Source organism: Chinchilla lanigera, unplaced genomic scaffold, assembly GCF_000276665.1.
Source record: "Chinchilla lanigera isolate Chin_1 unplaced genomic scaffold, ChiLan1.0 scaffold00041, whole genome shotgun sequence".
NCBI classification, from domain to species: domain Eukaryota; kingdom Metazoa; phylum Chordata; class Mammalia; order Rodentia; family Chinchillidae; genus Chinchilla; species Chinchilla lanigera.
This window is the reverse complement of record NW_004955442.1, coordinates 13161320-13174610: the sequence shown is the minus strand read 5'-3', so window position 1 is coordinate 13174610 and position 13291 is coordinate 13161320. Positions and strand designations below refer to the sequence as shown.

At 54.3% G+C, this 13291-nt stretch overlaps 1 protein-coding gene across 1 annotated transcript in view; it reads right to left on the bottom strand.

The window, feature by feature from the left end:
• Positions 1 to 322: 322 nt before the first annotated feature.
• Tfap4 (transcription factor AP-4 (activating enhancer binding protein 4)) overlaps positions 323 to 13291 on the bottom strand; it is a gene marked incomplete at its 5' end in the record, with an annotated part of 13822 nt that continues 853 nt past the window's right edge. The window contains 6 exon segments of the mRNA XM_005391306.2: positions 323 to 614; positions 1796 to 1954; positions 3469 to 3609; positions 4214 to 4384; positions 4785 to 4883; positions 4991 to 5156. Coding sequence (XP_005391363.1) covers positions 420 to 614; positions 1796 to 1954; positions 3469 to 3609; positions 4214 to 4384; positions 4785 to 4883; positions 4991 to 5156 — 931 coding nt within the window. The 3' untranslated portion in view covers positions 323 to 419.

Genomic DNA, 13291 nt, shown 5'->3' with positions numbered 1-13291 from the left:
AGAAGAAAACCAAATGGAGGAGGGAGGGGGATTGAAGACTGACAGGCGTAGGACCAGCTCCGGGGAGGAGTAAATACCTTGGGGTTGATTTTCCCTGTTCTTAAAAACACGTTTAAATGAAAAATGTTTCTTGGCAGAGGAGGCCCAGCACCCCAGTGTCGGCCTCCCAGAGCCCAGGGCGGAGGCACAACCCTGGGATCCCCACGCTCCCACACGCCGTGTGCCACCCCAGCCCCGGGACCCTGGCTTGGGTGGCTTCGTTCCAAGGTTGATTTACAGTATTGAAAAAGAGGTCATAAAAGAGACCCAAATGACACAGTAATTTTGTAAAAATTTCTCACTCATTCACCCACATTTCTCCCTGTCACTTCCTCGGCCCCCTCCAGCCCCCAGAAGGGAGAGGAGGGCTGAGGGGGTGGTCAGGGAAGCTCCCCGTCCCCTAACGGCTCCTCCCGGCTCTGGTCCATGGCGTCACTGTCCGAGGCCTCCGAGTCCGAGGCAGTGTCTGAAGTGTGGGCCTCCGGGCAGCTGCGCACAGGCTTCACGATGACTGCTCGCCGCTGCTCCTCCTCCAGCTCCTGCTTGTCCTGGGTGCCCTCGATGTGCTGGATTGCCTAGACAGGGGAAAGCGACAGGAGGCTCAGCCTGAGGTCCCCAGCCGGCCCGGAGACAGCGGGGCCTCAGCCAGCCACTAACTCCCCACAAAACACACACCCCAGGACTGTCCTAAAATAAGCCTGGCCAAGTAGGGTGTGCTGCCAGAGTCCAGGGGATATAAACATTAGAAAATTGCTCTGTAGAGCTGGGCATGGTGGCACACACCTGTAATCCTAGAATTTTGAGAGGTTGAGGCAAAAAGAAAGGAAGATTAAAGTTCAGACCTAGCCTGGGCAACTTGAGGACTTAGACCCTGCTTCAAAATTTTTTTTAATATTTTTTTTAAAGGTCTGGGGGAATAAAAGGGTCTGGGGATGTAGCTCAGCCCTGGATTCAATACCCAGTAACACTTTAAAAAAAAAAAAAAAAGCCAGCCATGGTATCACACGCCTATAATCCCAGCACTTGGGAGGCTGAAGCAGGAGGATCAATGCGAGTTTGAAGCCAACCTGGGCTACAAAGTGAGTTTAAGTCCAGCCTGAGCTGCACAGTGAAATCCTGTCCCAAAAGGACCAAAAAAAAAAAAAGTGCCTCATTAAATTGACAAACCCCTTCCGAGAAGACCATAATTTCGGTGTTGCCAAGAAATGACAAGCATCTCCCATACACACATATTTCAAAGTCTTCCTATTAACTTATTAAAGACTTTTGTTATTAATTGTATTATTCATCTTCCTGAGTTTATGTGTAACTAAAGTGGTGAGCAATGATTCTTTTCCCTGTTTTGGCTTTTCTGGTTGATTTTATTATTTACCAATTCATCTTTTCATCGCATTCACAGGAGGCCTACGTACAGCCACCCAGCCACTGCCACTTCTGCCCCATCCTCAGTTGTGGGGCGTGGAGGTGAGAGAAAGCTCTGGGCCAAACGAAGAGCCGACCCCAGGAACTCTGAGCCAGGGGCTCTGGCTCCAAAGCAGCCTCTCGCTGAAGAAGGGACACGGCTCATCTCCAGGCTCTGTTGCCCAGCTGTCCGTGCCCGCAGATGCAGGGAGGGAGAGCCTCCACGCTGGGCATCCAGACCTCCCTCCCACTCCAGCCCCATCTTCTCCTCTTCCGTCCCTTAGTGTCTGCTCCCGTAAAGAGCCTGTTCGCAGCAGTTCACCCCCACAAGCTGCCCCTACCCGAGCCCAGGTACCTGCACAATGGTGTCCAGATTTTGCCGGGATGTAGAAACAGAGTTGATGACAGAGGAGGGACCCATGGTGACAACGTTGATGTGGTGGGAGGGAGGTGGTGGTGGTGGCGCCGGCACAATCACCGTGGGGTGGTGGGTGGGGGCTGGAGGGGGCAGGAGCTGTAAGACAGAAGCCCTCAGTCGCTCTGCCTGTGGTTCTTCCAGCCCATCAACCTCCCTACAGTTTGGATTTAGGTTTCTCCAATGGTCTGTGTGCGATGGCGGTCACAGTGTGGTACCATCGGGAGTGGTGGAATCTTTGAGAGGTGAGCCCTGGGGAAGGCCTTTGGGGACAGGTGCCCTCAGAGAGATAGTAGGACCCCCAGCCCCTTTCTCTTCCTTTCTCTCTTTGGCTTCCTGGCCATGAGGTGAGCTATTTCACTGTCACCTGCTCTTGCCATGATGTGCCATCTTGGGACAGGCCCAAAGCAATGAATGAGGCCGACTGATCACAGAATGGAATCTCCAAAGCTGTGAGCCAAAATAACTTTTCTGTTCATGAGCAGAGTGTCTCAGCAGGGTGTGGCGGTGCACACCTGCAATTCCAGCACCCTGGGAAGCTGAGCTGGGAAGACTGCATGTCTGAGTACAAACTGGGCAATGCAGTGACTTAGTGAGACTGTGCCTCAAAGTAGAATAAAGAAGGCCAGGAATGCAGTTCAGTGTTTCTCAGGTATTTGTCGTAGTGATGGAAAACTAACAAATACATAGGGGGCCAGCCAGTTTACCACCCCAGCCCCACCCCAACACTGTACTAAGAAATGAAGGAATGGCAGCTTATGGAGGGGCTTCTGACCATACCAAATCCCATGGCCCCCTCAACTTCCACTGCCAAGCAGCAGTTCAGCATCTAATACAGTGCTAGTTAAGAGTATAGATGACAGCTGGGGATATAGTTCAGTGATATAAGTGCCTGCCTGGCAAGCACAAGGTCCAGAGTTCAATTCCCGGTACCAAAAGAAGGAAAAAAAAAAAAAAGAGAGAGAGACTATAGATGACAGCCAGGCATGGTGGTGCACATCTGTAATCCCAGCACTTGGGAGGCTGAGGCAGGACTGCCGTGAGTTTGAGGCAAGCCTTGGCTACACAATGAGCTCAAGGCAAGCCTGAACTACATAGCAAGACCCTGTCTCAACAAAACAAACCAAAACAAAAAACCAGGGTATAGACATTAAGCCTGGCACTGTAGCATACATCTGTAGTTCCAGCTATTATGAAGGCTGAGGCTGGAAGACTGCAGTGAATTCCCTGAACAACTTAGCCAGACCCCATAGGCTCTGGGACTGCAGGTGTAAGTCAGTGGTACAGTGTTTGCCCGGCATGCACAAGGTCCTGGGTTTAATAACAGCACAGGGTGGGGGATAGGGGCAAACCCTGGATGTAGACAGCCAGGATTCAAAGCCCTATCTCTGGTCACTTGGGGTCCTGTGCATGTTATTCAGCCTTTCTGTGCCACAGTTTCCTCACCAGTCAAACTGGAGTTTAACAGCTCAGGTTTTAAAGTGCTGCTTCGAGGATGAACTCATGGACACTGATGTCTGGAGCCACAAACTGTTCCTTGAAGACAATGGGGCGCCCTTGCACCCTCAGAGCCCTGGGGCAGCGTGAGTGCCCTTCCCAGGCCTCCTGCTCACCTGGGTCCGCAGATGCTGCTGTTCCCGCTCCAGCTTCTCCTGATGCAACAGCCGCACCTGTTCCTGCTGCTGCTGCAGCTGCACCTGCTGCGCGATCACCTTGAGCTTTTCCGGGTACATGTGGGCCTCCAGGGACCGCACCTGCGGGTGGAGCAGCTAGGTGCTTAGGGGCAGGGCCAGAGCACACCTGCTCTACCAACCTCATAGCAGGCCACTCACCAAAGCCTCCAACCCCAGGACACAGCACAGTGTGCAAACCTAAAACCCTAGCATGAGCGACCCTCTAGGACAGAGACTAAATTCCTCACCAGAGCCCCTTGGGCCTCCCTCCCCTCTCCAGGTCTCTGTCTATGCTCTTCCCTGAGTGAAACATCCTTCTGTCTTCTGTGCCTGGTTCTCTGGTTTCCATACAGAAGCTATGGGGCACCCATAGGGAATCAGGTCAGACCCACAGCTGTAGGAACCTCACCTCAGTTGCTCTGTGTGTGGTGTGTGTGTATGTGTGTTGGGAATTGAACCCAAGGCCTTACATGCTAAGCACACACTCTGCCACTGGGCTGTACCTGAAGCCCTCTGACTAATTCCCTCACTCCCAGCCATGCGGTAACCCCCAAGGGCAACTAGATCTCCACTCCTAGACCTGGCACAGAGCAGGGGCCTCTATAAATACCTGCTAAATGGAAAGCACACAGGCAGAAAAGAGAGACTACAGAAGCGCCTGCCCCGAGCCCACAGGGCCGCTCACCTGCTCTTCCAGCATCATGCGCACAGAGCGCTCCTTGTCCAGCTGCTGTCGCAGCTCAATCATCTCCCGCCGCAGGTCCTCAGCCTTCTCATCCTCCCAGATGTCCGGTGAGCCAATCCCCTCATCCTTGTCCTCCGCTCGCCGTCGCTTTGGGGAAGAGCCACTCAGCTCCTGGGACCCCAAGGGATAGATGAGTATGTGAAGGGGACACCCCCATGCCGCTGCTACTACCATGGAGGTCAGGGGGCTCCATCTCAGGCCCCCAAAGCTACAGAGCAGAGGCGGACCTGGCCTGGGGAGCTCATTCTGCAGACCCAACAACGTGGCTCAGTGCCAGGAGGGGAATTAGAAAGGACTGGCTCTCCAAGGCAGTTGCACATTTCCTTCCTTTGATGAATGGGGAAGCTGAGGCCCAACCAGGAAGGCAAGTACGTGAGGCAGGCCGGTCAACAGACAGGATGGGACTGGCAGTCATCTGTGTCCGGGGTCAGGGGTTGGGTCCAGGCACGCCATGCTGGGGGCAGGGAGTGAAGCGAAGGGCAGGGCACGGAGGCGATGCCTCCTAGGGTACCTGGATGAAGCGTTTGAGCTGTGTGTTCTGCTGCAGGAGCCTGGTCTTCTCCTGCTCCAGGGAGAAAATGTACTCTGCCGTCTGCTGGAGAATGGCTGCCTGGAGGCAAGAGGGACCCAGGGTCAGGCTGGGGGTATTTACCAGACTCTCTTACTTCTCCCACCACAGCCTGCCACCTCTCCAGGAAGCTCCCGCCCCCTGCCCACCTTGCTGAGCTTCTCTCCATCTGTGTGGGGAATAAGGGTCTTGAGGGACTGGAAGCCCGCGTTGATGCTCTGCATACGCCTCCGCTCGTTGCTGTTGGCAATCTCCCGCCGAATCCGCCGCTCCTGGTCCCGCTGGGTCTCAGGGGTCAGTGGGATGTTGGCAAGGCTGCAAGGGCAGAAAGGAACCTAAGACTAGATGCCCTCTGAGCTTTGCCCCAGTAGGCCCCTCTTTTTTTGTTTTTTGACTTTTTGAGACAGGGTCTCGCTTTGTAGTTCAGGATGGCCTTGAACTCACTATATAACCCAGGCTGGCCTCAAAGTGATTCTCCTGCTTCAGCCTCCCAAGTGCTGGGATTAAGGCTCATCTTCACAATTCATCTCCAGAGAGCCCTAGGAATAACCTGCATCCCTCCTTGCTGCAAAAGATGCCAGGTCAGCCTAAGGCCAGCAACTCAGGCAGATCAACCCTGAAGCTGATGGAGGGGCACTCCCTGGAATGCCCAGGCAGACTGAACTAACTGGCTGCAGCCAAGGGTAGACTTCTCAGAACAACTTCCTCTCTGGAGGCAGGAATCTCCTCAAGAACAAGGTTCCCAGCCAGGTCTGGGTATCAAGAACATCCAAGCACTTGTATACCGGGCAGGACCCAGATGCTAGCCCACCATCTGACTAAGAAAATCTGTGAAGGATCAGCAGCCTGCATGGCTAATTCTTGTATCTGATGCAGGTGGTCCTTGAGTGACACTCAAAGGCACCTGGTCTTGGGACGCTTCTGAGCTCCTTGCTGACCTGGAAAGTCTCGGGCTTCGCCACCCCAGGACTGAAAAGTCATCCTTCCCCTGTGCCCATAGTCATGCCTCCAGCCATACCCACAGCTATCTCAGCCCCCCTGGGCTAAGACTTCACAGAAGACAAGACAGATACCACTCACTCCACAGAGAAGCAATTGGTCAACAACCCCTGGGGACAGGCCCCCTCCAAGCCCAACCACTTTCAGAGGCAGACCAGCGCTGTGCCTGGTCAGGAAGTGAGGCCCCTGGCACGCTGTGGGCAATGGGATTGCACAGTGCGGGTGCAGCAGCAGTGGGGTGAGGGACGGGGCAGCCAGGGAAAGGGGCGAGGCTGTGGACCAAGATGCAAGACAGCAGCAAAGCCTGCAGGCCCAACACCACTGCTCCCGAGGGGTGGGCCTGTGTGTGGCCTGGAGGAGCCATGCTCCCCTTCTCAGCCCTCCCCTGCAACTTCCCCCGCCCCTGGCCTGATGGCTTCCAGATGCTGAGCTCCCAGCAGAGCCGCCAGCCCCACCCAAAGCCACAGCCCTGGCCTCTTCCTGAGGGGCCCTCCCTGGGTGACCTGTTCCAGGCCTGAGCCAAGAAAGCTTAGGCCCTGAGTCCGGGGAAATTGGAAAAGGCCTCTGGGCGTTCTCATCCCATTGATAGGGATCCAGGACTGACTCCTTGGCTGTGACTTGGCTCTGTCCCTATCCTCAGGGAAAAGAGCTGCACAACAGCCCAGGAGGGGAACACATCTGCAACAGCGGGAAACAACCCTGGCTGACCTGCCCCACCCAGCCTGCCCCATCCATCCACCCATCCATCCATCCATCCATCCATCCTACCTCAGCTCCCTACAGCGCCCTGGACACATCCTTGCCCCTTCCTAGGCCTCAGCTTTCTCTTTCAACAGAGAGGGTGGACAGCTGGGATTGAGCGCCCCATCAGCCACTCCTGGAGGTCTGCTGTCAAATCAACACAGCCCCACGCCACCCCCTCAGCACCCCCTTACCCCGCCTCCTCAAGCCAAGGCCCCTCTTCCATCTTTGGGTCCAAAGGCTCAGGGCCCCAACCAACCCAGGCCCTCCCTGACCTCTCCATCAGAGTGCAAGACCCCCAGAGAGCTGGGAACGTCAGTGCTGGGAAGGAGGCCCAGGTCCCCCCTCACATATTTCACAGATGAGGTGGCCCTGTGCTTAGGGCTCAGAGTAGGGACAGAATGGTTTTACAGGCAGAGAGCTGGATGTCCAACTTCCCCACCTCAGGCCAGATACCTCTCTTCTCCCAGGTTCCCTGCCCCCACAGCGGGTGTAACACGCTGTCAAAAAGAGGAAAGGGCCACTTAGGCAGAAGCTGCCACTATCTGCCCTCAGACCACACCTCCTCAGAGAGGCCAGCTGGGCAAGGAGAACAGGTACTGTTCTGCAGTAGGTAGCCTAACAACAGAGATCTTTAGAGACAAAAAGAGCTGGGCTGTGGAAACAGGGAGCTGGGCGTGCTGGCGCACACCTAATCCCAGCACAGGAAGATCGCTGTGAGGGCCAGCCTGGGCTACATAGTGAGTCCAAGGCCATGCTGAACTACACAGTGAGACCCTGTCTCAAAAAAAAGAGGGACAGAGAGACAGGAAGAGGTACCACAGGAAGCTACCTGGTGACTACAATCTACTGGGAGCAACCGCTACCCTCATCTCTCCTGGTGATGCCCAAAGGGCTGGGCTGACCCCAGGGCTGGGGCTCAGAAGGAGTCCTGGGCCCATTCTTGGGCCACCCTGAGAGACAGCCCATCTGGAAGGCCTAGCAATAAAGGAGTACGTTTTTGGTTTTTTTTTTTAAAGTCTTGAAGACAAGTGTGGTGATACACACCTGTCTGAGTTCTCTGGCCAAGACAGGAGGGTCACAGGTTTGAGGCCAGTCTGGACAAACTGGAGAGCCCAATTTCAAAATAAAAAGCAAGGGGCTGGGGATTTAGCTCAGCGGCAAAAGCATCTGCCTGGCAAGCGCAAGGTCGTGAGTTCGGTTCCCGGTACCGGAGAAAAACAAAAAAAAAAAAAAAAAAAAAATCAAAATAAAAACCAAAAAGGGCTGTGGACGTAACTTGTGGCAAAGAGCTTGCCTAGCAAGGACCTGGGTTTGAGCCCTAGTACACACACACACACACACACACACACACATGCACACGCACGCACACACGTGCATCTTGAATTCTTTATATGATGTGCTAAAGACTCACTGTGTTAGGATTTTCTCATTGAATTTTATCAAAATCTTCCTATGAGTCAGGTGGCCTGATGATTCCCATGTAAAGAGCACTGGAAGGTTCAGGAAGGGACGAGCTATAGCGAGCGATAAAGCTGGGACCCGGAGCAGGTGTCAGGTGACAGGAGGGTAAAATGGGCTCTGTATGGTCCCACAGATCGACAGGGGACAAGTACCCTTGAATAGGGCCAGCTGACAGCTGCATGCTATCATGGTGTTAACTTTTCTTACTAGTCACAGACTTCCTGTACATCTCCCAGTTCTCACAAAAGCCCAATGGAATGGCTGCAGTCATGTGCCTCCTGATGTGCCCCCATCAAGCAGCCAGAAAGGACACGGCAGGAGGATGGGGATTTAGCTCAGCGGCACAGCACCTGCCTGGCAAGCGCAAGGTCGTGAGTTCAATTTCCGGCACGTGAAGAAAAACAAAAAACAAACAAACAGATAGGACACTGCCAGCGGGCGCAGAAAACCCACCAGCTGATGGTGCCCTCTACTGCCAGCTCGCACACAGAAGGGGCTGCTCAACAGACGAGGGGTGGCTACTAGAACAGTGCCCCTGCACTGAGCTCCTCCAAACTAGTGAGGGAAAAGGGCCACCAGTGATGTGACCTACCCAAGGTCACCCCCGTTGGCCTGCTAGAGCAGGGTGCAGTGCGATGCACCCTCCTGCGGGCAGCTCCCAGCCCAGTCCCCTCAGCGCACCAGCCCTGGGGAGCTGACCCTCGGCCTCTCCCTTGCGCACCAACTGGGAAGCCCAAAGGACACCACAGGGCTCTGGGCTCAGAATCTCCATCCCCGAAGTTCCTAGACGGGGACCAGGCAGGCAGAGGAGCCTAAGTCAGCTCCGGTCCACCTCAAAGCCGAGAGCCTGGCTCCTCCAGATATTCCGTCCTGCCGCTTCCTCTGCAGACCCATCAGCCTAGCCTCCTCCTTCCAGAACCAGCTGCTGGTTAACCTGGTGTTTAACCTCGACTTAACTGAGAAGAGGCTCACCCCCAAAGCTACAGCTCCTCCGTAGTTTTGAACTTGTCATCAAGACTCATTATAACTCATCTAAACGGTCCCGGAAGTACGCACTGATAAAGAGGTTTTTTAACAGACTACGTGCTAACCAGGGGTTCTGATTGGTGGAGTCTGAGCTAACCAAGAATTATGATTGGTGGAATGCCAACCACTGCTAACCAACCCCAGGTTCCTATTCATGAAGAATAAGAGTTAACAGGCATTTCCAGGTGACACTGCAGTGGATAAAGAGGATTTTTCTGCAAAGGCCTGAAAGTTCCTTATACCTCTTCCTGGGTTTTACAGAAGTAAACTATATCTGCATGGTGAAAGTCACACTACCACCTCCCTGGTAACTTTGAACTCTCCCAGGTGAGCAGCAACTCTGATTTCTACACCCGCTGCCCTGTGACAGACAGGGGCAGGCCAGGGGCCTCTAGGCCTTGGGAATAAGAGCACTGGGCAGCCAAGGAACAAGATCTGGGTACCAACCAAGGAGAGCTGCCATCCCTCTTTCCCCAGTACATCCCCCAAATCTAGGATGAATGCCAGCGCCCCAACCAGACACTCCACGGCAGGGGACATGCTCTTCACATCCAATCCCTAACAGGTACCTGCCCAACCCAAGGCCAGTATCTCCCATCTTCCTCCACCTGCCTGCCCAGCTCCAGCCTCCAAATGGCCCCAAAAACTCTCACCGTGAACTCTGAGCGCATACATGCAAGTCACTGAACATCGCACGGTCAAAGTGGGGCAAGTCCACCTGGGAGTTCTCCCACACCTGAAAAGGGAGACAACCTTCCCACTAGGTGTCAATGCACACACTGTTCTCCACTGTCTCCACCCATACACACAGCCCTCTCCAATCTAGTGGCCAGCCACCACCCTCTGCTTGGTTCCAGAACACACCATGCCATGCTGTTCCCCTCACAGACATCTGTCCTCTTCCGCCACCCCAGCCCTGGCTCCTGCAACCCGGAGGGACGCTGCGCTGGGCGCAAATGCCAACTTCAGCCTTTCCACTTGCTAGCTGTGAAACTCTAAGTTGAGCCCCTCAACAACCTCAGTTTCCCCCACCTGTAAAGTGTGGAAGTACTGCCTCACTTCTCAGGTTCATGGCAAAGTTTAAAAAGCACTGAGAGAGAGAAAATACAAGAAGGCAACAGGGCCGGGCGTGGCGGCACATGCCTGTAATCCTAGCGCTCAGGAGGCTAAGGCAGGAGGATCACCACAAGTTCGAAGCCAGCCTGAACAAAGGGCTACAAAGTGAGTGAAGACCAGCCTGAACTGCATGGGGAGACCCTGTCTCAAAAAGACCAAAAAAAAAAAAAAAGACAACAGGATGCCCTGTTTCCCTAGGGTTTGTACCCTGCTACCCAAGACAACCCATGGATCTCAGGGGGCTGAAAGAATCCTTTAGTACCAAGAGTTGATGAGCTGCTGAGGCCAGGGATTATCAGGTCTTGCTACCTGCTGAATCCTTCATCTGGTCATCAAGACAGTGCTTCATAAATAGATTCAGACACGAAACAAACACACCAAACTCCCTCACATTCCTCCTTTTTAAAATTCTGAGACAGTCTCTCCATGATGAATGTAATAAGAATGTACTGGGAATGTGTACTAATAAAAAATAAAACTAAAAAAAGACACAGATTTTAAAAAATAAGACAGAATTGAGATAGGGTCTAGCCAAGTTGCTCAGTCTAGCTTTTAACTTATGATCCTCCTGCCTCAGCCTCCCATGGAGCTGGGGTTACAGGTGTGTGCAACTGCAGCCAGCTCCTGGAACTTTTTTAACAGACTTTACACGGATAAAGATGACCATGTCCCTGGTTTTTGGAGTCCAAAAGTTAAAATAACAGCTCCCAGGTACTTGCCATACCGATCTCCACAAATGTTACATTCTACCAAAGCAGAGAACCTTAAGGCAGCAAGTGCAGGGCACTGCCCTCCAGCCCCCTCTAGCTGGCTGGGGAGACCGATGAGAAGGGCAGAGAGCCCAACCTGGCAAAGAGGGATGCAGGAAAGTCCACAGCCTGAGACAACACAGAGAAGCCAAGTCCTTTCCCCCAAAAAAGTCCTGCCCAGGGCACATACTCCTTTCTGGACAGGCCTCCCACCTCACCCTGCAACCCTAGCTGAAGACCAACAGGGTAAGAGGCCCTGTCTTGGAAGTGAGGAAGGCTGAGGACCTGTGCACCTCCGGGCAGGTTCTGCGATCTCAAATACAGACTGCTAAAGCCCAGTGTTCTCAAGTGGCTGCTAGTCTCCTCCAAAGAGGGGACTGGTGTCTTGGGTTTGTTTTGGTTTGGTTTTGTGAGGCAGGGTCTCACAATGTAGTCCAGCCTGGCCTCAAACTCACAATCCTTCTGCCTCATCCTCCTGAGTGCTGGGATTACAGGTGTATCCTATTACACCCAGCTCAAAGAGAGGACTGGTACAGGGATAAAGTAAAACCAGAGTTCTAGGATGCCCTGACAGGTCCCAGCCAAGGTACAGGCACAGAAGCCAGAGGGCCAATTCCCCAAGCCTGTGCATGGTCAGAGCCAAGAATGTCCTCTCCAGGGTGTGGACCTCAGCCCCTCCTGCCCACTGCCCAGCCTAGCTAGGAGCAGCCAGCAGCCTGCAGAAGCTCAGGGGTCAGGTTTCCACTCCCATATCTACCTCTTGCTCTAGCTGGTCCCTTCCCCAGCCTCTGCGTCCTCATCTTTATAAGGGAATCAGAAAACAACTTGACACATAGAAAGTCCATAACGATTCAATAAGAATGTACTGCCAGGCGTGGTGGCGCATCCCTGTAATCCCAGCACTTGGGAGGCTGAGGCAGGAGGATCATTGTGAATTCAAGACTAGCCTGGGCGGGGCTGGGGATTTAGCTCAGCGGCAAAGTGCCTTCCTGGCAAGCGCAAGGTTGTGAGTTCGGTTCCCAGTGCCGGAGAAAAACCAAAAAAAAAAAAAAGACTAGCCTGGGCTACAAAGTGAGTTCAAAGCCAGCCTGAACTGCATGGCGAGACCCTGTCTCAAAAAGCCAAAAAAAAAAAAAAAGAAGAAGAAAAAAGAAATACTAGCAAAGGGAACGCCCAGAACGTATAAAGACCTCAAACACAATTTTTTAAGTTGTTAACCACCGCGCCAACCATAGTGGCACATGCCTGTAATCCTCGCACTCAGGAGGCTGGGCCAGGAGGATCTCTGCGAGTTCAAGGCCAGCCTGAACTACACAGTGAGACCCTGTCTCAAAAAATAAAACAGAACAAAAAAAGTTATTACTGCTGGGCCCTCCAGCGGGCCCTTGTCTAAATGCCAAACCTCAGGGTGGCCCTGCTGCCCGCCCGATCCATCAGCCGGAGCATCTATCCTTAGGTATTATTGACTGTGAACCTGGCAATAAAGGTGAGAGCTGTGGAGCTGGTGTATACCTGTACAACCACATTTTCCCCAGCATCTGGTGTTCACCAGCTTGGGCCACACCGTGCTGGGGCTCCTCCTCCCTCAGTCCCCGCCCTGCCGGCCCTGGGCTGCCGAGCACGTGGCCCAGCCCAGGGGAGCCATTTCGCTCTTGGAGCAGCACTGCAGGAAAGGGGCCGCAGGTCCTAAACTTGTGCACACTGGCAAAACCCCCACGCCCTCGCGCCCACCTCAGCCTGTCGAGTCGGGTTCAGTACGGAGATGCCTGTGCCTCCCCATAGCAAACGGAGTTCCAGGCATGTTCATTTTAACGCATCCTGAGTGATTCGGCTGCTTGTGGCCCGGGAATCCATCACCCTCGATAAAGGGTGACTTTTGGGCGACCTCGGGCCAAACTTACACAAAGCGGCTCCTGGGGAGCGAATGCAGACCTCGGGGCACCCACCCGCATGGGAGACCCGACGATTTCAGCTGACGGCTAAGAGAAGGGGCGTGGAACGGCAAAGTTTGCAGAGGAGACCCAGGTGCGGCAGGGAGCAGCCAGGCTAGGTTAGGGGCGGCCTTCGGGAGCCCCCTCCTCAAAACTCCTTCCACCCGCTCTGCCTAGCCCACCCAGCCCGCGGACGCCGAGCTTTGTCAGGGAAAGCGTGGTTCCCGAGTGCCTACACGTCCCACAATGCTGTGCCCGCCAGGCGCCCAGAACTACAGCTCCCGCGAGGCGGCGCGCGCGGAGGTCCGCCTACTCCAAAAGGGCTGCACAGTCACGTCCAGGCCTCGCTAGTAAACAGCGCCCGGGCGCGGGCAGGCGGGCGAGCGAGCCAGCCAGCAGCGGCCAGCGCGCCCAGAGCCGCAGC